General features: G+C 43.1%; 1 protein-coding gene across 5 annotated transcripts; it reads left to right on the top strand.

Annotated features, from left to right (window-relative positions):
• The first annotated feature begins 280 nt into the window (after window positions 1-280).
• On the top strand, window positions 281-26,325 carry ktn1 (kinectin 1). 5 transcript variants are annotated; one of them, XM_079527200.1, is made up of 36 exons: window positions 281-426; window positions 5,368-6,020; window positions 6,203-6,367; window positions 6,463-6,585; window positions 7,032-7,162; window positions 7,240-7,344; window positions 7,485-7,625; window positions 8,034-8,140; window positions 8,652-8,796; window positions 9,440-9,536; window positions 9,630-9,814; window positions 10,250-10,339; window positions 10,838-10,875; window positions 11,181-11,271; window positions 11,552-11,620; window positions 13,006-13,043; window positions 13,183-13,273; window positions 13,535-13,603; window positions 13,836-13,873; window positions 13,969-14,059; window positions 14,247-14,365; window positions 16,774-16,870; window positions 17,007-17,044; window positions 17,213-17,303; window positions 18,168-18,254; window positions 19,872-19,961; window positions 20,539-20,631; window positions 21,367-21,456; window positions 21,545-21,637; window positions 21,764-21,829; window positions 22,077-22,160; window positions 22,755-22,838; window positions 24,589-24,672; window positions 24,775-24,867; window positions 25,105-25,215; window positions 25,343-26,325. In XM_079527200.1, the coding sequence occupies exons 2-36, from the start codon at window positions 5,369-5,371 to the stop codon at window positions 25,370-25,372; spliced, it is 3,816 nt and encodes a 1,271-aa protein (XP_079383326.1). In that variant the 5' UTR covers window positions 281-426; window position 5,368; the 3' UTR covers window positions 25,373-26,325. The 5 variants fall into 5 exon arrangements, with proteins under 5 accessions (XP_079383326.1, XP_079383327.1, XP_079383328.1 ...); XM_079527199.1 differs by having other exon boundaries at window positions 282-426; window positions 17,004-17,044; XM_079527201.1 differs by lacking the exon at window positions 13,836-13,873 and having other exon boundaries at window positions 13,937-14,059; window positions 17,004-17,044.

The following is a 26,325-nucleotide window of genomic DNA, read 5'->3' as shown; positions in this document are numbered from 1 at the left end:
ACTGTCATTTCGTTAAGCAATTTATCATTCGAATGTGTGTATTGTAATGTCTTTTAATCTTATTATTGTCTTGTCCTACCTACCTAGTAGGTGTACAGACAGACGCCACTCCCAATGTTAGGTTTTGTAGCTCGTTTGATTTATAAGCGTTGGATCAGCAGCAGACAGGGTGGAGTTTTGTTCTCTGTCCAAATAAAGACAGTCACAAACCGGTGTGTTCCGAGAACCAAACCAAGCGCTCCCCCAGCAGCTCGGTTGTGCCCCGCCCCTCGCCAAGCTACTACAGCAGATAGACTGACAGAAGGCTTAGGGTAGGAGCTGCTGGCCTGGAGGGTCCGCTGTCTTCAACCACCGCGGAGGAGCAACGCCATTTCAACATTCTAACCGACGTTAAGCTGCTAGAGAACCGCGCGTTACACACTCCAGGTATGCCCTTATCAGCAGCATTTGCTTAATGTATGCGTTGGGGGGTTTTCTTCTTAAATTGGTCCGCTCGTTTGGTCCTGTGCGCGGCTAAGCAGTTCAGGCAGGCCTGGGAACGGCCTTTAAGAACATGACGGAAAACTGGGACGCAGGAATGGGTCAGAGATTTCAGGAGACGAGGAGGCTGGGTCAGCTAGGAGGAGGCCCGCTGGGGACTTGTTGGACCCCACCACGCCTCTGGACATTCATTGAGGATCAGAATGAAAATAGACACATTTTTCTTGATTCATTGACCCTAATCGAGCTACTTTTTAACCGCCCTTTTAACTGTATTCTGTATTCCCCCTATTTGGATTAGCCAGCAACTTGCTACTAGTGTCAAGCTAACATTAGTTAGCTCATTCATCGAGGTAGACTCCTGACTTGACAGCAGCGGAGCCGTGCGGGACCCACGGACAGGGATCCCACTGTGTCTCTCTTTTAACAGCACCGGCCATGCCGTTCAGCGGGGGTTGGGTCGCTAAAGTCGGCCTCTTGCTCGTCATAACCGTGGCTTGAGCCATTCCGGCCGGGCCGGCTGAGCCTGAGCCTTGCCGTCGACATGTGTGCCCCTCCTTGCCTTTTCAAGGTTCATGTTCAAGCTAACGTGTGACTAGACGGTGAGATTATAGGCTCGGTCAGTGTGTGTCTTTACCTTTTTATTGGGTTTACTGGCTATGGAGCCATTTTATCTCTTATCAGTTTGTGATGTTTATCTTTAGGTGGCTCGAATAACTTGCTATAATTTGTGCAAGACCGACTTATATACATGACGGCTGGCTGGAACATTCAGTACTCTGCCTGCCTCATATTGAGCAGGACCACCATCCTATCTGACATAAAAAATTATGCTTTAAAGTAAACTAATGTCTTAGTGTGAACATAATTACAGTCAGTGAAGTTATGGCAAATGGATGTGGCGCAAGGTGTTGTTATAAAGTACTACTCCCCTAATAGCTAAGTTCGTATTTTATGTGAATGATGACTACATTAAAGTGTAGTAAATCTTAACATACAGGGAACATTTAACCCCATTTTGAAGAACTACTAACTGATATAAGAAAACATTTATACGTTTATAACATACTCTTTTGACTTGGGAGGGTGTCACTTGTTTGACTCTATATAACATGTTTGTTTTACTCAAGCAGTGACCTTGAAATTCCTGTCCATTTCCATGTGACAGCCTTAGTATTTCAACTTTCAAAGGGCTGTTTATTTAGAATCACTTATGGTGAATCAAATCTAGTTATCAACTTTTACCACCACAGCATAACTACAAATTAATTGGACCATTACTAACTATATCTTTTCTAGTTTATCCTTAAACTGGATACACTGTCAAATTAGGTTAATTAATAATTACACAGATCATACATAGGTATGACTCAACGGGGTGGTAGCACCAGTGTAATCTAGTAAGAGAGTAGCAACACGCTTTGATCTCGCCGCAAAGCGGGTGCCTATGGGCTATAGTTCCATACATTGGAGCACTTCCGCATTCCATTGTTACAATGGGAGTCAACGCTAGTGTCGCCACTCTCTTACTATTCCACTCGGGGTAGCACTAGCTGGACATCTTATCGGCCTATTAGTCGAGGTGGGATGAAAAACATGGCCACAAGTTTCACAACAGCTATTAGCTGTTTGGCATAACCTAGATGTGTGACACATTAACATTGTTCACAGTGATGTAAATTGCAGTAGTGATTTCCTTGTAATATCGGCAAGGGAGGCAGGTTATGTGGAAGAGTTGGTTTGCTATGCTTAACAGACACTGCTTAAAATGTCTCCTAGGCTGCAGCAATAGATGATGCTTCGTTAATTGTGTTGCCAGTTAAAGAGTTGAGAGTACTGAGTCCTACTTGTTTCTCCATATCCTATCTACTGCGTTTTTGACACTGACGGTTATGGGGGATCCCTTGGCGTCTGTTGCCTCCAAAGCAGGCAGTCTGACCCGCCAAGTGGCTGGATTCCGGGCAGCCAATGGCCCGAGAGGGCTTTGTCCTCCGGGCTCATTTCAATGCTCAGACATGGCTCGGGCTACACAGAAGAAACTTTTGCCCCGCCACCTTCTAGTCTGAGGCATAGAGTTAAAAGAAAGCAACGACTGGGATTGCAGGACTTGATCCTATGCATGCCCAATCTTCAGATGCCCAGCTTCTGTGAAGCCACAGCTTTTTGATTGATTGAAATATTTATTAACAGTTTGCAGAATTACAGTACAATTCAAGCACAACTCGATACAAAGACTGTTAACTGTGAGTGGACGACCCAATAAAGCATTACACTTGTTTACAAGAGGGTCCGCCTTGTTCAATTCATCAAAAAGTGAGCCTCTTGTAAAAACGGCATAAATCATAAGAAAATCTGAGGACATTTCTAACTGCTATCCGGTTCTGTAAAATGGTAGAAATGGGCTGCTGCTTTCACTTCTGCAGTTATGCTGCTTTCTCCTTGTTTTCCTAAACGCATCTGTATGTAATACATTTTTTTTTAATCAATGTGAATTCATCTGATAAAGTACTAAAAGTAGCCTAGCTGATTCTGTTCGGGTTTTGTAGACTAATCATAATGATAACATCCCACTCTTTCCAGCCTGTTCCACCTCATTTCAGTCTGAACTTTAGCCTTGAAATAATGTTCCTCTAGTCTAGTGCCATGACAAATTGAGAGGAAGGGTAACTTCATGCAAAACAATTAAGCAATACAAGACATTGCTATGCCTTCAGAATATTATATCCATCAAGCTAGGTTCTTACATTTGTCTCACACTCACACAATGTCCCTCTTTGTCTAATAACGCATTCTCCATCCACAATGAAAGCATGTATTTGTTAAGAGTTAGTCCTCATGGCACCCTGTAGCCTCCTGAATGCTGAGGAATGTACACTCTTTGACACATAATGCCATACAGCCGTCTCTAAGTTCCAGTCAGGATAGGGATTGAATGTACACGGCTAAAATTCTCCTTCAAAATATTTTGACTTTGTGAAAGCTGAGTTTACTACTTTTTCTCCTTTTGCCCATGTTTTTCAGAATGGGGAAAGGGAGACGTGTATTACACGACAACGTTATTCTAGGCCCACTCAATTGCTGTGTGTCACACAAGAAGTAATGAGAGCTGTCAGTGGGTCCAAAGAAGCACTGCAGCGGAAAGTTATTCTTAAATGTATTATCATGGGTAATCTGCTTAATCCAAATTGGCCTACCTAAGAGGCCCACTGGCCCAGTATAGGAGATCTACCCGAAGCTGACGCCCATGCTTTATTACAGACAACAATCTGAGTAGAGAAGAGGAGGGTACTACCGTAATTGACTTTAGGGCAGCCACTGTCAACGTCATTTCACATTGATGATGCTCCCTCCTAAAGCCATCTTAAAATCGTGGCTTCTGTAGGTGGTCTCTGTTGACTGATGATCTTCAATTGATTATTACATATCCTCAAGGGACTAAAGACTAACTAGCCTATGCTAGCAATAGCATAGGCAGTGTCTTCAGTCTGCTACGGCAGGCTAAACTGATTTTAAAGAATTACACTCGCTCTTATCAAATCAAATCATTTCCGTGGTACAAAAATGCAAATATATATATATATATATATACACACAAACCTCGGGTGCAAGCAAACGGGGACCAAATTGCAGCGGGTGACATTTACACATGGATGTATTTTTGCCCCTCGCAAAGCCTTCCTATTTGAGTTTAGAATGTCATCCTTGTAAGCAAGGGTCGAAGGAGGTTAGTGACCACTGACAGTCACTTACCCCCTTTTTGAAACTAGCTCCTTGCCACTTGCCCTACACACTTCCACTTGGTTTGAGCATAGATATATAAATCATAGAGACGGCACTGGATGGGATGGGAATCCCAGGGCCATCTCTATTATTTATATATCTATGCTCAAACCAAGTGGAAGTGTGTAGGGCGAGTGGCGAGGAGCTAGTTTCAAAAAGGGCCTTGGACTGGTTTTCCCTTTGCCTGGTTGTCCATTTCCTGTTGTGCACCTAATTCATTCTGTTTTAAATTAGCAAAGCCAGAGGCCTCTGCTGGCCAAGCCTTGCATTTTCTATGCCGTCATAATCAATCTGCCCTGGGGGAAGTGGCATCTCTGTAGGAAGGCATTAGACTTTGAGGCAGTGTGTTTCTGTCTAATGGGATGATAATATCACTAGGAGAGGACGGGAAGAGATCTTGATGTACTAATCCCCACCTCTCCCCCTTTCTTCTCATATCCGCACCCACCTCTTCCCCCTTTCTTCTCATATCCGCACCCACCTCTCCCCCTTTCTTCTCATATCCGCACCCACCTCTTCCCCCTTTCTTCTCATACCCGCAACCATTCACACATTACACAGATTGTGATTATTCACCTGTCTAACATGTACTCAGAAGGTTATGATAGCATGTAGCACCTACGTTAGAGGTGAGTGTGTGAGCAACAAGCTGGTGTTTAGGTGACACAGAAGTCAAATGCAGGCCCCTCAGGTTAATAAGACAGACAGGAGTTTCTGTTCTTGGCTATAATTCTTGCTTCTGCTGCACTTGGCTGTCCTGGAATTAGTTAATCAATTAAGCCCTATTCAAAAATGTCCCGACCGATCTACAAGCTCACATGTCGGGATGTGGCATGTTGTGAGCTTGTAGATCTGCTATTTTTGCATTATAATGAATGAGAATTCCTGCCCAAGTCGCATTCTATATATCTTTTGAGAATCTGTCATGTTTTTCAGCCGTAGGCTTTGTCACACCAGATGTGATTTGATTAATACTGCCTGGTTTATTTTCAAATTCAGTTCTTTGAAGTGTCAAGTTGCAAAATGTCAAATGTTTTATCTTCTATGTTTATTGGATGGGGCATTCTTTATGACTGACACCAGCTTTGCTGTCTTTTCTCTATGCAGAATGGCGGTGGATATCTATGACTCTCAGTACCTGCTTATCCTGGCTCCTTCCCTGGTCATCGCCCTCATGTTCCTCTTCTTCTGGCTGTTCATGAAGGAGACGTCATACGATGAGGTGCTGGCACGGCAGAAACGTGACCTCAAGTTGCCACCCTCCAAACCGGACACCCGCAAGAAGAATGAGAAGAAGAAAAGCAAGAAGAAAGAGAGCGCCAGTGCGGGCGGCGGTGGGGGAGGAGAGTCGGAAGAGGATCTACGGGAATTTGACATTACCGACGCCCTCAGTGGCTCCACTCCAGACCTGGAGGAGGAGCCGGCACCTGTGGCTCCCCCGACTCCTACCCCTGTGCCTGTGATGGCGCCACCGGAGGCTCCTGTTGGTTTGAGGGAGAGGAAGAAGAGGGAGAAGAAGGCGGCAAAAGCCGCCGCTGCGGCTGCAGCCACAACTCTTTCTCAGCATCATCCTGCCGCTGAAGAACCAGAGATGAACGGCTCCAAGGTGACCGGCCGCAAGGCAGAGTCACCTGTGACTCTCAGCAAAGAAGCCAGTCTACTCACTCACCAGCCTGAGGTCCAGACTCAGGTTCTGGCCCAGACGCCTCCTCAAACCTCTGGGAAGAAGAAGGAGAAGAAACGACAGAAGGCAGAGGCTGGTGAGTAGAATTGAACACTGATGTGGGTGGATTCTTCAAGCACACATTCATCTCTGGAAATGTTGAACGCATTATATAAATATCACAAAAGTGATTCTTGTGTTGAAACGTTGAACGCATTATATAAATATCATAAAAGTGATTCTTGTGTTGAAACATCAACCTGATGTGTCCCTGTCCAGTGGATGACCAGCAGCCAGATGGTAAAGTGGAACAGGTTACTGCCCCAGCTCCAGTCAAGAAGGACCCTCCGGTGGTGGCTGAGACCAAAGCTCAGGATGGCGTCACCCCTCTGACTAACATCGGCAAGAAGAAGAACTCTGCCAAGAAGCAGAAGACCGAACACGGTAAGAATGCTGGGAAAATCCTGGAGCTGTCAAGCTGCAGCCAGTCCCTGTTGACATTTTGGGCAAGTATTAAAACCCGTTTGTCCATTCACTAGCCTTGGTGGAGGAGTCTCATGTTCTGGCTGAGTCCGCGGCTCCTGCTAACCATCAAGTGACCCACAATGACGACCTGCCATCCAAGGGTAGTGGAAAGAAACAGAAGAACGAGACTGACAAAGGTAGCAGCAGAAGAACTGTTAATCTTTACTGTTTACTTTTGGTTCTTACTTCCTGTGTGATGTCCATTCACACTATACCATGTTTAATTTCCTTCTCGTTTCTTTTTTTTTTTCTTTTTTCAATGTGTTTTTATTGAGGCTCTACCACAATACGGACATTACAATGCACAGACAAAATACAAACAAAACAAAACAAAACGAGTACACCACAGTTTTTACATGATTGTACATTACAGGTCACCAGAGTCTTTATTACTACTTTATTACTACTGTTATTCACTACCGTTCAATAAGGTACATTGAAGCGCAGTCTAGAAGGGTCCACTGTATCTAAGACTGGTTCCCATACCTTTGTGAACCCTTTCATGTTATCGCGGAGGAGATAAGTCAGTTTCTCCAGAGGAACCACAGTCGGTACCAATCATCCTTCTCGTTTCTTTTGACAGAAAACGCTGAGGTGAAGCTCAAGGAGCTGCTGTCCGGTCTGGCTGGTCTGGCTCTGTCAGAAGCAGAGGCGGTCAGCGTGATGACCCTCCTCAAAGAGAAGAGCCCCAGTGCCCTGGATGCCTGGCACAAGGCAGGTTCAGGCCACAGCATCAGCTATTACTGAATGCATAGGTTTCTGTCTTTTGTTAATTTTCTGTCCTCTTACAGTCTGCAGCCAAGGCTGATCCATCAGCTCAGGAGAGGGAACGCCTCCTCACCACACTGCAGGAGGAGGCCTCTATCGCCAAGGACAAAGTCAAGCAGCTCAGCCAGGTAGAGATACCCCAATGCATCGCCTGTCCAAAGAGATAATATGCCTCCTTTCCAGTTAATATGCTTAATCTCCACCTTGCTGACTGATTTCTTGGTCTCTGATGATGTGTGTGTGTGTGTGTGTTGTTTCTTTGTGCTAGGAGCTTCAGGTGGAGAAGCAGAAGACTGGTCGTGCAGAGAACATAATGAGAGAGCAGCGTGGAGCCATGGAGAAGGAGCTTGGCAGTATGCAGGCAAAAACCCAGGGCAGCTTCCAGGAACTCCAGACCATGCAGATTAAAGTGAGGGTTACTCCAAAGCTCCCTACTGTAGCCTTGCCTTTCGAAAGGCTGTATGTTTTACAGCATTTCTTGTAGTGTCTATTATACGTTGTGCTTGAGCCATGGGTGTTGCAGCATCCATACATTATCTACCAATATAAATTGAGATGTGATGGATACCGGAATTGGAAATGTAATTTATACGTGCCAAATATGAAGACGATCGGTCGACTGGTTCTCAAGATCCACTAATTCACTGGAGATCTGTGGAATTTATAAAGCGACGTGTTTAAGTACCTTCCATGAAATATTATTTTTGTTTAGATATCATTCTGAACTAAATAAATAATTTAAGAGAACATCGTCCCCATGTCTTGATTTTACAGGTGCAGTTTTTGCCTTCATCCATTGGTTCTTTTTCATGTGTAGTTCCAGCAGGCGAGGGATCAGTTGGAGAGTCAGATCAGCCGTCTGCAGCAGGAGAATGGCATCCTGAGAGATGCTGTCAGCTCTGCAACCAACCAGATGGAGAGCAAGTTAGTATCACTCAGACCACAGCCTGTAGTTTACACCATCTGGGCAGTCAGCATAACCTGACTCAGCCGTCAGCATGTTCCTAGTCCATTACACGAACAGATAGCGCTGGCTAACGGTCGGTCACACCATCGAATTCCAGCCTAAAACATTGTCTGTTTCAGGGCTAGCTTCTTGAACTAGAAGTTCAATAAATTCCTTCATTAAATATGTAAGGGAGTGTTTTGATCTTTTTAATGTCTTAAAATCAGCGCTGATACAATTTTTTTTCCAGTTGTATTTTATTCCATTGTGAATAAAGCTCAGTAGAATGTATGGCCACCATCATCACCAACATACAATTGTAGTTGATGATAAGAACCAAAATGTTTAGGAGTTTAAAAATTTAACGTTTTTTATTATTTTTGTAATAATGTAACAAGGATATTCCTATGGTTATACATAATACATTGTCATTATTTAGCACTGAATGTAACACTGAAGTGTGTGTGTGTGTGTGTGTTTGTTTTACAGGAACTCAGCAGAGCTCAACAAGCTACGTTCAGAGTATTCTGGCCTGATGAAAGAGCTGTCGGAGAACAACAGCAAGCTGCAACAGGAGGAACACCAGAGGAAGTCACTGGAGGTCGGCTATAAGCAGAACGTGTCCCAGCTGGAGGTATGCTATCTTAAATGCACACTAGCATCTGCTGTGTGTGTTTATTTGCAACTCTGCACTCTGGATAAGCAGTGAACAGTGCCTGAGCAGGCTAGGTGTGGTTAAAGATGGCTAGCAGTCTCCGTAGGGAAGTGGACTGGGTCGGTGGAAGTCTTTGGGAGGAGACTGTGTGTGTGTGGACTCGTTGTAGAATAGAACGTGGAAGTGGAGGATTGTATTGGTCCAGGAAGCGGGGATGTTTGAGGCTTTGTGCTGGGTGTAAACACCACTTCCCTGCAGCCGACAAGGCTCAGCCTTTCCTGTCTTTATCACAACTATAAGCACAGTTGGAAATGCACCTCGTTGTCTTGCCACAACAGCAACTCTACTGTCAGGCCAAGAAACTAACAGAAGTTTGAGGAGTGGAATGTGTGAGTGCACATTCATTGACGTATATGTAAAACGTGTTTGGCATGTAGGACCAAACTCCGATTTGGCACAATCATTGTTTTCTGTAACAGGAACAGGGTGTGGCATAATGACAGTAACACTAACACATACTTTGTTGTAAAGCAGATTGGTTGTTTCATTGAAATTGGAAAATACTTTTTGAGTAGTATTGAGATTATATGAAAAGTTCACTATTTTTGTTTTTTTCGGCAAGGCTCAACTGCAGGATGCTAAGCGTCGTTGGGAAGAGCTCCAGAATTACCTCCACAATGTCAACGCAGAAAGAGAAAAGCTTCAAGCCGCAAAACAAGGTACAGCAATAAAACATTGTGCCGCCACGTGACGGTACCTCTCAAAATATGAACGAGTGGGTGCAGTTTATATTCATTGTGTGCATGTATCAGAGCTCCAGGGCCAGCTGTTGGTGGTGGAGACGGAGATGAACAACAAGAACAAGGAGATTCAGACACTCCACAGCAGCCTGACGGACACCATCGTCTCCAAGGAGCAGGTGGAGCAGAAAGTGATGCATCTGCTGGAAGTTTCCCAGCACAGTTTACCAGATGACTCACTGCAGAGCCAAGTGCAGGTAACGCATGCATGACAGCATAGCGACGAATGCAGCTGAGCAATAACTGAGCACCACTAGATCGGAACAAATCCAGGATATAATGAAATCATACTTTACCGCCCATCATTGAGAGGGAAAACAAAGCTATTATGTTGAGCCGTGGGGTCTGGGGACACTGTGCTTTTGAAGTTTATATTTCTATTCATAAAATAACACCCCGGCTCAACCTGAATACCTCATATGTGCTCTGTTGCAGTGGTCCTTATTTAAGGGACATTCAAAACTTTGTCGATATAAATTAGATATTTAGGATTTTAATAAAACCCCACAAATTATTGAACACAAATGTATTATCGGACATTACTTAACAATGAGGCCAATGATCTTTTGGAGACCTTGTTAAAAATGTGTCTCTTTGTACCATGTTTACTGATAATTTAATGTTATTGACAGGAACTGTTGAATGAAAACAAAGCCTTTAAGATGCAGATCGAGAGCATGCAAGTCCAGAATGAGAGCCTGCAGGCCCAGATGTCTTCACAGGTACTGTATGAACTGACCTCACACCACTGATTCACACGACCACACAAATTCCACCTGGTCTAGTTTATTGTTAACAGTTCTACTGCGTACTACGCGTTAACCCGCATTATAATCAAATATTCTACGCTGCAGAGATTGTTTTATTACCTTTAGATCATATTCCCAAGTATTTGGGCGTTTGATCCGTGAAAATCCGGCAAATAGGTTCCTCCGCCCCAAGAGGTGTTTGGAGGCTGACAAAACCCCCGTTCACTTGTATTGGCCTCAATTTCCCAGAAGCCCTAGCAGCCCAGCGCATGGGTTGATTTCCGCTTTCGTCATCATAACATGAAGCTCTATCCACCAGCTCCGCAGCAAAGACGGAGTTTCTTTTTAATTATTAAAATACGGCGATTTAAACACACAACAAATGTCGGGTATAGCGTATTAAGCAGGGCATATAGTTTGATCAATCAATTTAAAGCCCTCAAAGTGTTAATGAACTGTCTCCTCATACAGGCTACCCAGGTCTCCCACTTCGAAGAGCTGCAAAAACTGTAAGAGATGACTTTGTTTTTTTCTTAACCACTTTCAATTTGGTGTGGCTATTTTAGGCATGGCATTATACTGTAGGCTAAAATATGCTAAAACGGCTGATCTACAAGCTTTGATTTTTCACTAAAACTACCAGCAAAATAATTAGCCTAACTTGCTGGAATGGTCGTTTTCTGCCATACCTACGATTTCATATGATATGGATTTCAAATGTTCTACTATACTGAGAAACTATAATGTGAAAATGCAATAGTGATACTGAGACATAATGTTGTTGACTGACTCTTGTTAATGTGATTGTGTCCAGGCTAGCTGAGAAAGAGCTGCAGAGGAAGAGTCTGGAGGACTCTCTGAACGCAGAGCGTAGCAGCCTGGCCAACAGAGAAACAAGCATGCAGGTAGAGCCACTGCCTTGTAGCAACACTGCTCTGGTTGGTTAGTTTGCAGGAATGTGTTGGACTGGTCGCAGGCCTCTCGGTGCCAATGGACATACTGAAAGGAGGACGTTTGCAACATACTGATTGTCAGTTGAGACACTGTTAAGCGGCATACAAATGTTTTCGGATTTGAAATGGGCTGTGACGGCAGAATGTCTTTGCAGAGACTTTGTTGAGACCACCATAAATGCCATTGTGTCGGAATGCAGGCATCGACTTATCTGGTTCCTCTCCTCCACAGGCGATGCACAATGAGAACATGTCGCTGAAGGCGGAGCTGCAGAGTCTGCAGGCTCAGTTATCTGAACAGGTCAGCTGTGGAATGAGATTGTCTTTAGGCTTGCATGTCATGCACAATATTGAAATCTTGGCCAATATTCGATTACTGATTAATTGCATGGTCAAATGGACATGATGCCGATATTGCAGTACAAGTTTCCAGTAGGGTTTATCTTAACACCATTAATTGCCCAAGACGTCTGTGGACGTCTTTGGTATTACCGCACGGGTAGAGCCCAAGACGTCTGTGGACATATTTGAAAATAATAATAATAATAATAATATATATATTTTAATAAAAAAAATCAAAACAATGATTTTTTATTTTTTTTAATACGTGGTGCCAAAGTTTGTGTTTTTGCCATTGAGAATGTATTTGGCGTTTAAATTAAATTAAATAACTCAAACTATAAAACATTTCAAAGTCAAAAGTTCCAGCATGTGTCTCCACAGTCGGCTGAATTATAAAAAATGTGAATTGATTTTCTAGGTGAAAGTGATTTTTGGGCAGTTTTGCGTGGGCTCTCAAAGTGTTAAGTGTGATTCAGGGTGCAGATGCAGGCCACCTTTGCATGGCAACGGTCTCTAGAGAAAATGGCAGAATAAAATATCAGATGTGCCTTCCGTTTTGACGGCTACGGTGTTATCGGGGGTTGAAAACAAAGTGAAAACCCCTTCCAGTGCGGAAATCTTTGAAAACTCTCTGCCTGGTGTCCATGTAAATGGGCAAAACAATGAAGACGCAAAACGTGTGACATCATGGCTCACGTCGCTTATGTCTATTACATTGGAGCAGAGATGTAGGCGATATTTTAGTTCCTAGGATGAGCAAGTGCTCCTCACCCCGTTCATCCTAGGAATACAAATTTAGCGAGCCGCTGCATTGGTTAATGTAAACAAACAGCCATGTAATAGGAAGTAGACCGGACGGTTCTACGCATGCGTGCCTGGTCTATCTGGCAGTGTGTCATGGGCCACGGCCACCTAGCCACCTGGCATGCACACTACACTACAGCATATTCTGATCAGTGTTGCGCCTCCGCCTAAACGCAGAGTAAAGAGTGACTCTTCTACAGACCATTGCCGTATAAAGGTGTTCGCAGACTTCCAAAAAACAGTGCATTCTCATTACCTAATTCATTAGTAAGGATTATCTGCAGCTGTTATCGTCCCAAAAGGCTCTTTCAGGTTCACATTCAAAGATGAATATTATAAAATATATTGGTTAAAACCGCAATTATTTTTTTGATATCAGTTCGATAGCATTTTTAAGGCAGATATTGCCGATATGATGACTGATTAATCATGCATTCTAGTAGTAGGGTTTCTTTTTTTTACAGGGAAAACAACTCTGTGTGCAGGCTTGTTGTTTAACACACCCTCTGTTCCTATCTGATTTTGACTTTCTCTGTGCAGGCTGCCTCTCAGCTTGCTTTGGACCAGATTCAGAAGAGGTGCGTGTCAACACATACAACAACATCATACTAGATTTTGGGGGTTGTCACATACGCACGTGAAAAGCGGGTGTTTTCAGAGAAAAATCTCCCTCATCTGCATGTCATTAACCCCGCCTACCTTGTCTCCTGCCCACAGTGTCCAGGAGAGGGAAGAGAACATTAAAATGGTGGAAGATCTGTTAAAAACTGGGCTGATCGAAGTTGCCAATAAGGAGGAGGAGCTCAAGGTGTGTGTGTGTGTGTGTCGTTTTCAAGCTAACATGTCACATCGAAACCGGCAAGCAACACTGTTGTACCACAGAGGAAGACGCAGGGTTCTAACGCAGCATCAGAAAGTAGCAGGTTTAGGAAACGACTCGCCCACGTTAATGCCATGACTTCACTGACCTCAGCTTGTCTTTAAGTGACTGCATTTTGTTGACTTGCTTGCTAATCAATATTCTTAATGGCCACAAAAGCCAAATTGCTAATTGCTTTCTCTGTCGTAGGTGGTCAGGGAAGAGAGTGAGGCACTGAAACAACAAGTAGAGTCTCTAAAGCTTCAGACTGCAGAACAGGTGAGTTGGACTAAAGCCAATATCCTTCATAATGGTTAACAATTTATTTCATTATGTATACTATGTTCAAATTGGCTAATGGCCTGGGAGGGTGGGCCGGACTGCGGCCACGTCTCTGACTGAGACATAAACAAACCCGATACTATTATCTATAGGCAGGACCATGTCACGATGACTCGGAAGTCATCAACTCAGATACTTTGTTTAACTTGCTTTCTTTGATGTATTACAGATGTCTTCAGAGTCGATAGTGGATGAGTTACAGAGCAAGTAAGTTGACATGTTTGGTATTCCTCTCTAATAGAGGTGTTGATTCTGCTTGTGTTTTGACAGTTCTGTGTCAAAGACTTACTATTGTATTGCAGGATCCTTGAGAAGGACGAGCAGTTGAAATCGTTGGAGGAGAGCCTACAGGCTGCACAAGACTCATGCTCGGCCAGAGACCAGAACATTGAGGTGAGGACATAACCGCTGTTTCACCTTCTTACCTCTTGAATTCTCTTGCTTGCTCTCACTCGCAGTTTACTCTGTCACCATTAAATCCTTTGGTTTACCTGTTGTAGAAGCCGTTTGTTTTGCGTTTGGTGTACTGTATGTACCTCAGAAATGGAGTTGAAAGTGTCACTGTGCCTTTTCATGTCAGACTCTGGCACAGCAGTTGGCTGCCCTGCAGGCAGAGACGGAGCAGCTGAGACGAGCAGAGATCTCTGAGGAACAGGCCAGTGCAGATGCCGAAGCTCAGCTTCAAGAGCTCCAGGTTCAGTAAGTTGACAACATGCAGCACCACTGACCACACAACCATGGTGTAAAACCGGGGTACTCGGTTTTACCATCTAATGAATTTTAATGGGGCCAGCGGCCACATTATCTGGTCGTGATGAGGGCTGTAAAAATGTGTAAACGGAGACCGCTATTACAGTCTATCGCCACAAGATGGCCCCTTTATCTATTTGTATTACACACAGAGTCTAAAATGAACACATGCATCTCTTTATTGATTGGGTCAGGGGCATACAATGTTCCTGACCGCACTTAATTCTATCTTAACAGATTGATGTCAAGTCTGGATATTAAAACTTGTGTCAGTTGTTTATGTCACAAGTCAGTGCATTTTGAAATGTAATTTTGCTGCCCCACGCCATCACTCTTCCAGTGGGATGGACAGGGTCGTCTGTAAAAAAGTAAACTTTGATGTTTGCTTTTTGCCACATCGTTGCCATGAATGGTTCAAAGTAAACTTTGGTACGCTACACTCCTTCAACTTCACCTCATGATCTCCTAGCTTGTGATATGCTTTACAATTCTTTGTTGTATAAACACGCTTGTCAGTGAGACGAGTTTGGCAGCAGAAAGACGTGTCATCTCGTCTGTTCATTTCATGACTAGACTTGGGACAGTCAATCTGGCACTACCGATACGTTGTATACGTTGTCGTAGGACGAGGCTGTGTGCTCATAATAGCAGATCTACAAGCTTGCAAGTTGTAAGCTTGTAGATCTGCTGATTACTACACACGGCCCGCTGTGCGTCGAGGTATACCAGCTGGGGAGCGGAGCTGTTCTCACATTCACTTCATTTTCAAGCTTGATTGCCGAGTTTGCGGCTGACAGAATATTTTGGCATATCACACAATCTTAGTAGAAATCCAAAGTGTTCCCATATATTGGGCGTGTTGCATTACTTAGTTTTAGACCAGGCGTTAGCTGTTATTTGCATAGAGTTCTACGCTCTCGATTCTCTACTGCTTCTGTAAACGATAATCATGTGCAACCAATGCATGTCACATGACACGGTTTGGCCGACGAGACTGTCAAGATTTCATTAAACTGTAAAACCTCACAACCTTAGACTGCCCTGCACCCTATGGGCATATCTAACACAATGGATGCAAACATTTTTAATTACTTCCTTTGAACGAAAACGTGATGCGTGATGATGTGTTGCATGAAAATGAAGCTTGATTTCATTCACCCGTTTGATTCCCATAGCTGCACGTTCATCTAAACACAGCTGTGTTTAGATGAACTACTCCGTTTTTAATCTCATTCAAGATGACATCCGGACAGTGTATTTCTCGTTTTAAAATTAATCTGAAAACGTTCTAGGTTAGAAATTAGCCACATAGCAGCACACTGGTAGAGCTGGCCGACTGTCTGACTTGTAAATAAACAAACTCATCGCGTGTGTAACAGACGTGTAGCTACCGTCCCATCATCTGAAGGGATGTGACCCTCTGATTGGTTCAGAAACGTACAGCCTTTCAGGCTCAAACTTCAAAATGGAATGACCGAAATAGCCATTGCACCCCTTCTTTAAATGGTCATTCAAATCAGTCCCAGAAAAATGTTACAGGTCCCCAATAAAGCTTTTCCTTCTCTCGTTCTCTTTGATCTCCAAGGGTTATTATTATAGCTACATTCATGTATGTTCAAATTAGCTGAAAATTAAACATTTTAAACTATTTATAAAAAAGGTGTGTGTACATTATATCCTAATGTACATTCTATATGCACTACTTCTTGGAAAATAACAAACTAACAATACATGATACAAACTAAGATACAAAGTTTATATAATCATAATATATGATAAATTTGATATTCACTTCACAGAAGCCGAGATAGATGGCAACTAAAGAACAACAGCCGTACCGTACTATATGTGGAAGGGGGGAGTATGTAGACGGAACAGAGAAATTTGTTTAAGAAAAGTAGATGTTTGTGCCAGTATTTATTGTTCTGGTGTTTCTTTTTACAAAATGGCAGTCTTTTTAAATGTTATGCTTGTGTCGCACAGAAAATAACAATATGAAAATATATGTTTCGGTGTGCAGCTCGCTACGGAGTGCGGCTAGTTTAGTGCGAGGTGGCAGACACTGTCTGTAGAAATGAACTCCTGCATTATAAGTGCTGAATTTGTTAACATAGCAGGATAAAGTTGTATGTGTCCCATGGATGCTGTGATGGTTAGTTTAATGCGTCCTTTATAAAAAAATGAAATAATGGCATCCATACATTCATAAATGATAAATCAATATTCGACAGTCCAATATCGCCACATCATTCTCCCTGTATAGATCCGACCATACCTAGTGTTTTCCTTGCATTGATCTGACCATACTTGCAACAATCCATACGGAACACATAATCACGTGAACTCTGACCCTACAGGCTGGCTGCCAAAGACCATGATATCCAGGCACTTCAGGCAGAGCTGGAGGCAAAGACGAAAGAGGTGGACGAGAAGGTGGAGCAGCTCCAGCAACAGGTGAGGGGTGGAGCTTCCAATCAGTGAAACTGTTTGTTCGGAGTGACCAAGAAGACGAAGACATTGTTAGAAATGGTTGTATCTATGTACTGTGTATATTAATTTACATACTGTATGTTTTATTTTCTAACAGCAGTCCCATACGGCAGCACCAAGCCCAGAACTGCTTACAGCGTGAGTGCTGCAGCACAATTACGTACATGGCACATTACAACACGTTGTGAATGTTCTCCACTCTATAAATTACTCTGCCAGGTTATCATTACTGTTCATGTAGTGCGCTTTGACACTCTTCCTCTCTCTCTGCCACATTCATCCTCTGACTCTTTTCTGTCCTCCCAGGCTGTCGGAGCAGGAGAAGCAGGTATCTGATCTACAGGCGGAGCTGGCGGAGCTGAGGGACTCGCTGGAGCTCCATAGGAAGAAGAACAACGTAGGTTTCCTGCTCTTTCCCTGACGACGAACCTACAAATCACCATTCTCCAATGTAGCCCAGAAAGTCCCCTCCTGTGTGTGTGTGTGTGTGTGTGTGTGTGTGTGTGTGTGTGGGTCCTCTGAAATGCACCCCTCACTGCGGAGTTGTTCTTTCCCATAACCTCTACATTCCAGTCTACCACGTCTTCCTTTCCTATTTTCTACTACCCTCTATTCTGGACATTCAGAGTTGAGACTTACAGAACCAAAAACTGATCCAGTTAAAGGTCATCTTTTTTGCCAGATAAATTACACGCATGCAAATTTAGGTTGAAGCAGTCAAAATATACTTCCTTTGATGATAACTACATCAAAATTGGCCTACTCTGTCGCCCTGGGCATTGGCCATGATTGTGTGTGCGTGCTTGTGGGTGATGGTGGGCATAAACTAATTGCCCACATTTATTTGTTTGAAAAGACAGCGCAGGTTTTGTTTGTAAGGCATTTGAACTTATTTTTATTTATCTATAACTATTCACAACCTTTGACCTTTGCATAAACATGGAAGTATGTAAGACGGGTAATGTACACATTTGGCATGTTGCTTTTTGTTGTTGGTTTTTATCCACGAGGTGGCAAATCAGCATTCTCTGGGCTGTTGGTATACATTTTTAGCAGTGTGGATTAGCTAGACTCTAAGCTCTGACATGCGCAGCACTGGGTGACGAACGGAGAGTTCAGAGAACAGAGTTTGGATGTAGTACTTCTCGGTCATCCCTACCAGTTGTATTTGTTTGGTCTGGGTGGGTCATCGAAATCAATGCTTTTTTCTCCCTGAGGCTGAACTGAAAGTAGATATCTCTCTTGACACCGACCAAAACAGGAGCTTCGGGAGAAAAACTGGAGCGCTATGGAGGCTCTGTCAGCCACCGAGGCCATGCTTCAGGGGAAACTCGGCAAGGCCGTCAAGGTTCGATACGCCACTTCCAGTCTGCTTCACTCTCTAGCTCCGAATCTGATGCACCCCTCCCCAATTGTTGTCATGATCGACTCAGCGAGATTCCTTTTTTGTTTTTTTGCGCCATCATCCATAATGATGCTGCATACTCATTCTCTCGCCTGCCTTGTGTGCTTTTTGTTTGGCCACAGAGTTAAAATTGGCTGTGCATTAAGCTTGCTCCTCCTGCATATTCTGCTTACAACAAGCCGACAATCAACTGGTCTTGTTAATGGATACGTTACACCCAATGCTATATAATGTCAAATATTTCCCTTACCCTAAAAGGCAAAGGCTAATTTTTTTTTTTGTAAATGAGTGTGCAGTGACTTAGAAATGTATTCACTAGATGTCATTAGGTTTAAGATTCATGGTATTTATTCATTATACCGCTCCGTGTCCCTCGCTCTTATGCGACTCATCTCCAGCATGTGCTCATTCTGCTTTGTGATGTACATTGTTTGTACATTTTGTCGGTTTCACCACTTAGTCGGCTAATGTATAATTAACCAGTTTGTTTAATTCAGTTTCAATTCAATCATTTCAGTGAAAATTTTTGCTGCTTTCAATTCAATCATTTCAGTGATCCTACAAACATTTTTAATGAGTGTACACATTGACTTCTCAATACGCTGTGCTCAGTGCTGCGTTAACGGAAATAACAGCCATGATGTAAACTAAAGCCTTGCCAAATCTATATATTTACAGACCCGTTCATTTTGGGTATAGTGTGGGCCACCAGAGAGCATTGCTATAAACGGTAGTGGTATAGTGTGGGCCACCAGAGAGCATTGCTATAAACGGTGGTGGTATAGTGTGTATTTGATGCAGCAGGCTAGGGTACGTACATGCTGAACTGTCAGGGAAGCAGCTGTTTTTTGCCATCCATGTACAGTAGAAGGAACCTCCTCGGAGCTGAGCCAGGGAGATCCTTGGCACCTGTTATGTAGGCCTGCCGTCAAACAAAAATAAAAGTGCACACTAGTTGTGTACAACCCAAACATGTCAGAGCTCCCTTCTGGCACAGGCCGTCAATAGGAATAGTGGTGAATGCCCCAGTGTGCTAATGTTTCAGATGCATCAGCTCCTGTCAGGATTCAGTTACAGTGCATGCTGCTTGCCCATAATAAGTAGGAATTTCAACTTGTTTTTTGCGGCTGATGAGTGAGTGGATCAGTGTGTTGGTTTTTCCTAGGAGTGCCGACTAGAGCATGTGTCTGTAGTTTGACGCTGAGGTCAAGTGAAACATGACGTAGGCCCTGCTGACATTGAGAGATGCTAAACGTGGCACAGGACATGGGACTAAGAACATTTTTACTCAAATTAAACTTTTAGGTCAACATGAGATATTATTCATGATTTGTTGCCCCTTCACTTGGGCTGTCTGTTGACTTTACAGTATGTGGTTTTAAATGAGACATGAGAGAGTAGAGCAAGAGATTACAGTAATTTCTGCTCGGATGACTACTCTGCAGTGCTTTTCGAATGCATGTGAACCATCAGTCTAGTCTATATTCAATTTCATCTCTTATTTATTTGTAATGTATTTATTTTTTCCAACTCCTGTCTCCCTCCCCATCACCTCTGTAGGAAAACCAGACGGTGCTTGATACTGCCCAGGCTGATTGCAGAGATGTTCTGCACAGACTTCTACCCCACGTGCCTCTACCCAGTGAGCAAGTATGTATTTCTTTTTTAGCCGTTAGCCTGTGACCAATTGGCTAGTATAAGCCACTCACTTGGTCTGTCCTGATTGGCTATGAGGGCACACAACTCGATATGATTTTAACATGGGTGTTAAATGTACAGTATTAAAAGACATGGCAGACTTGTGACTGTTGAACTCCTAACTCCCACATGCAACCTCTCTAGGCAAACCTAGGTAGCTTATCGCAAATTACGTGTTATTGCTTCTTCCAAATGGTGTTGAAATTAAATACTGGCAGTGTGTGATCACACTGGATGTGTTTTTGTTTTGCTCTAGCGCAGAGCTCTACAGTCTAGTACAGTGACTAGCACTACAGTCGCTAGTAAATATTTCAAAGGGAACTTGGAGTGTTGCAAGTTTTGAAAACGTGTTACTTAAAGGTTTATGATGTGCTTTGCAACTAATGCTCTGCAGCTTAAAGCGGAGACATCTCCAGTTTGGATTGTAGTATTGAGGAGATGGCAAGCACGGACACGTTTTTATAAAAATCATCCAGGGTTATCTCTTTTTACAATGTCTTGTCTCTCATCCTCGTCCTCTGTCCACTAGAACCACCAGGAGTGGCTGCAGATGTTTGAGCGGGTGGCAGCTGAGACGTCGGCTGCAGACTCAAGTTCCACCCCTGCATCAGGGGACATGGAGGTAAACTAAAATAAAACCTGTTACTGAACACCCCATTCCTCCACTGCTGAGGAATGTTTTAATTTAGACCAAAGGTAGAGCTTCACTGCTTTCAAACTGAAGTCATGTTTTAGGCTTAGTTAGAACTTTGGTCCACCCAACGCATATTGACAAAAGTTGCTTCCAACAATTCTACTGTCTTTTATTGATTGAATACTTTATTAACAGTTTGCCCAAGAAAGCACAGAAGAGTACAGTTTAATACAAATACAATTCTAAAAGGATTTAACCCAAGAAAGAAAGCACTATGGCTTGTTTCAATTGGGGTATTGAATACATTTAGTGACAGACAAAACATATAAACGAGAACTATCAAAAAGATAAATATGTACAGTAAGTATTTTGGGGGGTGATAGGCTTGGATGTTTTTACAGGGGCTAGTTCCATCTTCTGTTGGAAAGCTGAGCTACACAAATAGAACTCAGTTGAGCACAAAGTCAGAAATTACCCACAGCTATAATAGATCTATGGTTTTGAAGTGTGCCTGTCTGACTTGGAAGAACAGGTTATTCAGGAGCTGCTTAGCACAGATACAACTAAACTGCTTGATGCGCTATGCTACCTTCATGTAGTCAGCCAACAAGTTGTCTTTAGATATTAAGTTGATTTCTAGAAAGAATATTTTTTAATGAGGGTCCAAAATGGCTGCTCTTTGTGCGCTTATGTTTTCTATAAATTGCTTTATTCTTTTACCAGGGTCTGGCTGAGAAGCTGAGGGAGTCAGACGAAGCCCAGAAGGTCCTACAGAAAGACTGCGAGACATACAAGAAGGTTTTGGCAGAGACGGTGAGATGAGTTTCACCATTTTAACACATGATGGTGAAAATGTTAGCTTAAATTAAAACTGGAGTTGTCATACCTACCCTGTCCACAGGAGGGCATTCTGCAGCGCCTCCAGAACAGTGTTGAGCAGGAGGAGTCTCGCTGGAAGGTGAAGCTAGAGGTGTCACAGGGAGAGCTGAAAGAGGTGGGTATTCAGGTTTACCTAGTCATAATTCCCATGCTAGATGCTTGCAACATTGCTGCAGCTCTAGAATATTTTGTTCCACACAATACGGTTACAGTACACTTATGGCTCTTTGTTGTACCTCAGATGAATCTGAAAGTCACAGCACTGGAGCAGGAGAGTGAGAGACACGATGGAGCTGAGTTGGAAAATGTCAGTCCTCTTCTGATGCAGACACACCTCACATTTTCTATGTACTTTTAGCACTATTGCACATCTCATTTGGACAAGTTTAGTCATGGCTATTTGTATATCCCTTAATCTGTTATATTACAGTCTCAAAGGCTTTACATTTCCATATAAAAAAAGAAAAGAAACGCCCCATACTTAGTATTTTCTTAAATGGAATACATTTGTCTCAAGGTATTTTCTCTGAAGTTCTTCTGCTGTTGTTGTTTAGTTGAGAAGAGACAAGCAGCACTTGGAGTCTGAGTTGGAGAGGGCGGAGCGCGAGAGCGCCACCTATGTTACAGAGGTCCGAGAGGTAAGCAGCTGTGGGCGTGAGGATTCTGCGGTGACTGTAATCCTCAGTCCTTTCATATGGTTCATCCACCTGCAGCAGAGGGATTCTCTACTGTGTTGACTGGGTGGCAATATATATTTATGCTTTGCGACCTTCACTACATTGTTTATACATTTAAAAAAGAAAAAGGCATATCATTTTTACACGACACAAACGTATAAAGCTGAAATGATGGGGTGCACACGATCCATGTAGTTACTGTAGGCAGCTATAGCACTATAGAGCTGCTGACTAATCCAATCGATTTCCCTATTGGTAATAAATACAGTACAATCCTACAGAACTTCAACCTTATTGACGGTTGAGTGTTTTTATTTCCACATTGCCATCACATAGTGCTGCTGAATAGTGCAAACATTGATTTTAGTTTAGATATCTTTTGGCCGAATTAGAGCTAGACCAGCTGACTGCTTCAATAGCGTTAGATTACTTTTAGGATATACACTTCACACCCATGGTGGACTTTCGGTGCCTCCTGCTTCATCTAGAGTAGTACTATCCTGGACACGGGCCCATAGACGCCCATTAAAAACATGATCTCAAACTTCATTTCAGCTCAAAGATCTGTTGACTGAATTGCAGAGCAAACTTGACGGCTCGTATACAGAGGCCGTCAGGCAGAATGAGGAGCTGAATTTGGTAAGCGTTGCTCACCCTGTAGCTAGAGCTCCTTTGTCAAAACAAACACTTTACTGCACCCAGCGACGTCTGAGCACTCACTTCCACAAGACGGGTTCTCACAAGTGCTACAGAATGGGGAGACACACCCACAACCTCCAGCACGCTTGATACACTCCAAGTATGAATGACATGCGTTATAGGCCTAGGGCATGGCAGTGACGGCCATTTTCTGGTCCCATCGTTAAAGACTCCATTTTTCCCCATTGAATTTTCCAAAAATATTCATGTCAGTTATTTAAGCCTAGAATCAAGCCATCCAGGATCCAGCATCACCATAACATTTGATTCTGTAAAAAAAAAAGAAAAGTTTTGCTGTTTTCAATTTTCTTTTCACAGAATCAAATGTGTTATGGTCATGAATCATCAGGATCCTGGGTGGCTTAATTCTAGGCTTAAAAATAATTGCTATAAATATTTTTGGAAAACTATGGAAAAAAATGAATGAAATGAAAGCCGTTTTGATAAATCATAAATTCAATATGCAAAAGCATTCTGATTTACAGCAAGTCTTTCTGGATTCCTTTGTATTTTCGCTGCGGGTCATTTAAAACCATGACTGAGTACCATATGTGAAAGGCCCAGAGAATGTTGCTGGTAATAAAAAACCCTCATCATTGGGCGACAAGATTTATGGTGACTCCATTTTGTTTCAAGCCTAGAAAAAAAATCGAGCCCACAGTTTTGCATGCATGATCTCGCAAGCATCAAGATGCCACCAAACTAGTTTTCTCGCACAAAAAAATATAGTCACACTCGGGCTTAGTGTGCAAAGGCCTTAGGTCTGGTAGCGCTCAGGTGCCAAGAAGTGTTCATTTATGGAGTGGATCTAGAATGGGAGGTTGTGAAAGTTGGCTATCTCACTAACTCGCTACTTGTACTGTCGCTGTCTCAGGGTGGGTTCATTCTTCCATCATCAAGCTTCTAACAAACTGCTAACTAGTAAACTTGTTGCTTATGCAAAAGCCTAAAGCTGAATTCCAATACCCCAAATCTCTGCAACTTGCTCACTCACACTCGGTCACTCCAGCATGGTGGTGTTATGGTGAAATTCTGAAATCTGCTGAAATATGTGACAATCGTGTAGACGTTGCATAATGTCAGTGTCCGAACGTAAATTAGCAAAGTTCAACCTAGCGGTATTTAGACCGTAATGTATTTAAAGACCTCCACTTAAGTTATGTGAACTTGTGAATTCCACAAGATGGTCGCATATTTCGGCAGGTCACCAATTTCATCGTAATGTGTGAGTGAGCGAGTGGCCGAGATTTTGAGTATTGGAATTTGGCTTAAATCTGGGACCATTTCCGTTCTGTTACTGTACCTTAAACATGCACACTTTATCATTCTGTTTTCATACCTTGATACAGACCTTGTCTTGACACCCTTTCATCCATAACCTTTCTTTTCTGTGCTTTTTATCAAATCTTATCTGTTTAATCTAATTTTTCATTGTGATCATTTGAATAGTTAAGTTGCAGTAGTAATGGTATGCTGGATGATAGAACCGAGAGCAGTTGATGCATTTTTGTAGAACAGCATCACAAATACAGTAGTTGCAATTTGCAAACGAGACCCTCTTATGTCTTGGCAAGAGGTTTGGGAGTGAACGCTCTAGAGTGTGACCGCAACTGCAGCAGTAAATTGGAAGTCCCAGGTGTCAACAGTTAATCGATCATGTGTTCAAAAATTTGTCTTCTTTGGATTCCAGCTGAAAACCCAGCTGACTCAGACTCTGTCCAAGCTGGAGACGGAGGAGAGTGAGAGGCAGAAGGTGGCTGGTGACCTCTACAAGGTAAGATGACCTGTAGACCCAGTTTTAAGCACCGCAGAACAAGCATGCCACTGGGCCTGGTCCGGACTGATTCCTTCCCGTCTGTTGTGACACTGCCTCTAGGCCCAGCAATCTTTGGACCTGATCCAGGAGGAACTCTCCAAGGAAACGGGCAATGCTGACCTGATAGAGAACAGCAGCCTCTCGTCCCAGACGGTACCGCTAACATTCCATTTATTGCCACACACGGCTAGGCTGGTGTAATTTGTTTACACTTGCAGTATAAGTTTAACCTCATGATCACTGACATTCCTATTTTGGGAAAATTTAAAAAAATAATAATTTGGTGATATATTTTCAGAAAGACCTGTTCTTTGCATGCATGGTCTTAAATGGACATTGGACACTATTTGATGTTGTGATATCAGAGGATCTAAACCTGTCTGTCTGCAGGAGGAAATGGACAGGAAGGAGAAAATGGCTGCAGGACTGAACCAAACAGTTAGAGAACTGCAACAGCTGCTACAGGCTGTCAACCGGCAACTTACCAAGGGACAGGAGGAGGTACACCACCATATTGTAGTTTTATAAATCTCATGCATAATTACGATTCCTCAATACCAGCAAACAATATTTAAGTGCATTCGTATTGAGGTCAAACTCAAGCCTCCTCATTTGTGCTCTCTTCCAGGAGGCCGACAAGGACTTGCCTGAAGTATAGGGAGAAAAGCATTTCTTTTCAATGAGGCAGCCAACCTCCAACCTCACTACTACAGAGACCTCTGGTCTATCACTACCACTGCACATCCACCCTGCTCCGCTCCTCTCCTCACCTGGGCTCACTCTGGCCCAATCCCTGTGCATAACACTCCGAGACCCCACGCTGGTCACTATGGGAACAGGCATGGGCTCCAGTTACCACACCTGACCTTTATATTACTACACTCCCACCACATTCCTCTTCTACAGCAGCAACCCTGAATAATTAAGACTTTGTGTGGTGGTGACCCCACTCTCTCTCTGTTTAGAACACTTATTTTTCAATGAAAACCTTTGAATACAGCAGTAGTATTTTTCTTGTTATTTCTCTTTGTTAAGGGGGCAATTAAATGACCCCCCCCCCCTTCACTAAGCAAATGTTGGGTTCCCAGTCCATCAATTGTTTTTGTTAAGTTAAAGATATGTATTGTTTAAATGTACCAGTTAGGACCTGCTGAAATATTGTTGTTGAGATCTTTGCCTCCTGTCCAAAGACCTCTGTCACAACCCGTACATGATCGTGCATTCATGAACTCATAGCTCTGTGCATACTTTCTGTTCAGAACTGGCTGGAGGCAGGGGTGGATGAGAAGGGGTCTCAGCATGTCAGAAGGGTCAGTACATAACTGTAACGGAGGTGCATGGACTGTGTGTGAGTGTGTGTGTGTGTGTGTGTGTGTCAGTCAGTCAGTTATACTGCAGCTCCAATGCGAGGCAGTCTGTGAACCTGGGTGTGGGAGATGATGGCCACGTTGACACTCTAGAGGTTTTTATTCCCACTGTAACTACTCTAGGATTAAGCGTCCCATATCATCTGTAATCAACACTTGCTACTTTGTTGCTAATTTCATTAACTGAATATTTTGTTCTTTTTGTAACAGGTGACCTTAATAAAAGGGATGCTTGATAAAACTG

The sequence above is a fragment of the Electrona antarctica genome (assembly GCF_951216825.1).
Source record: "Electrona antarctica genome assembly, chromosome: 18".
Taxonomy (NCBI): domain Eukaryota; kingdom Metazoa; phylum Chordata; class Actinopteri; order Myctophiformes; family Myctophidae; genus Electrona; species Electrona antarctica.
Note: the sequence above shows the minus strand (reverse complement) of the source record. Positions and strands in the feature narration are given on the sequence as shown.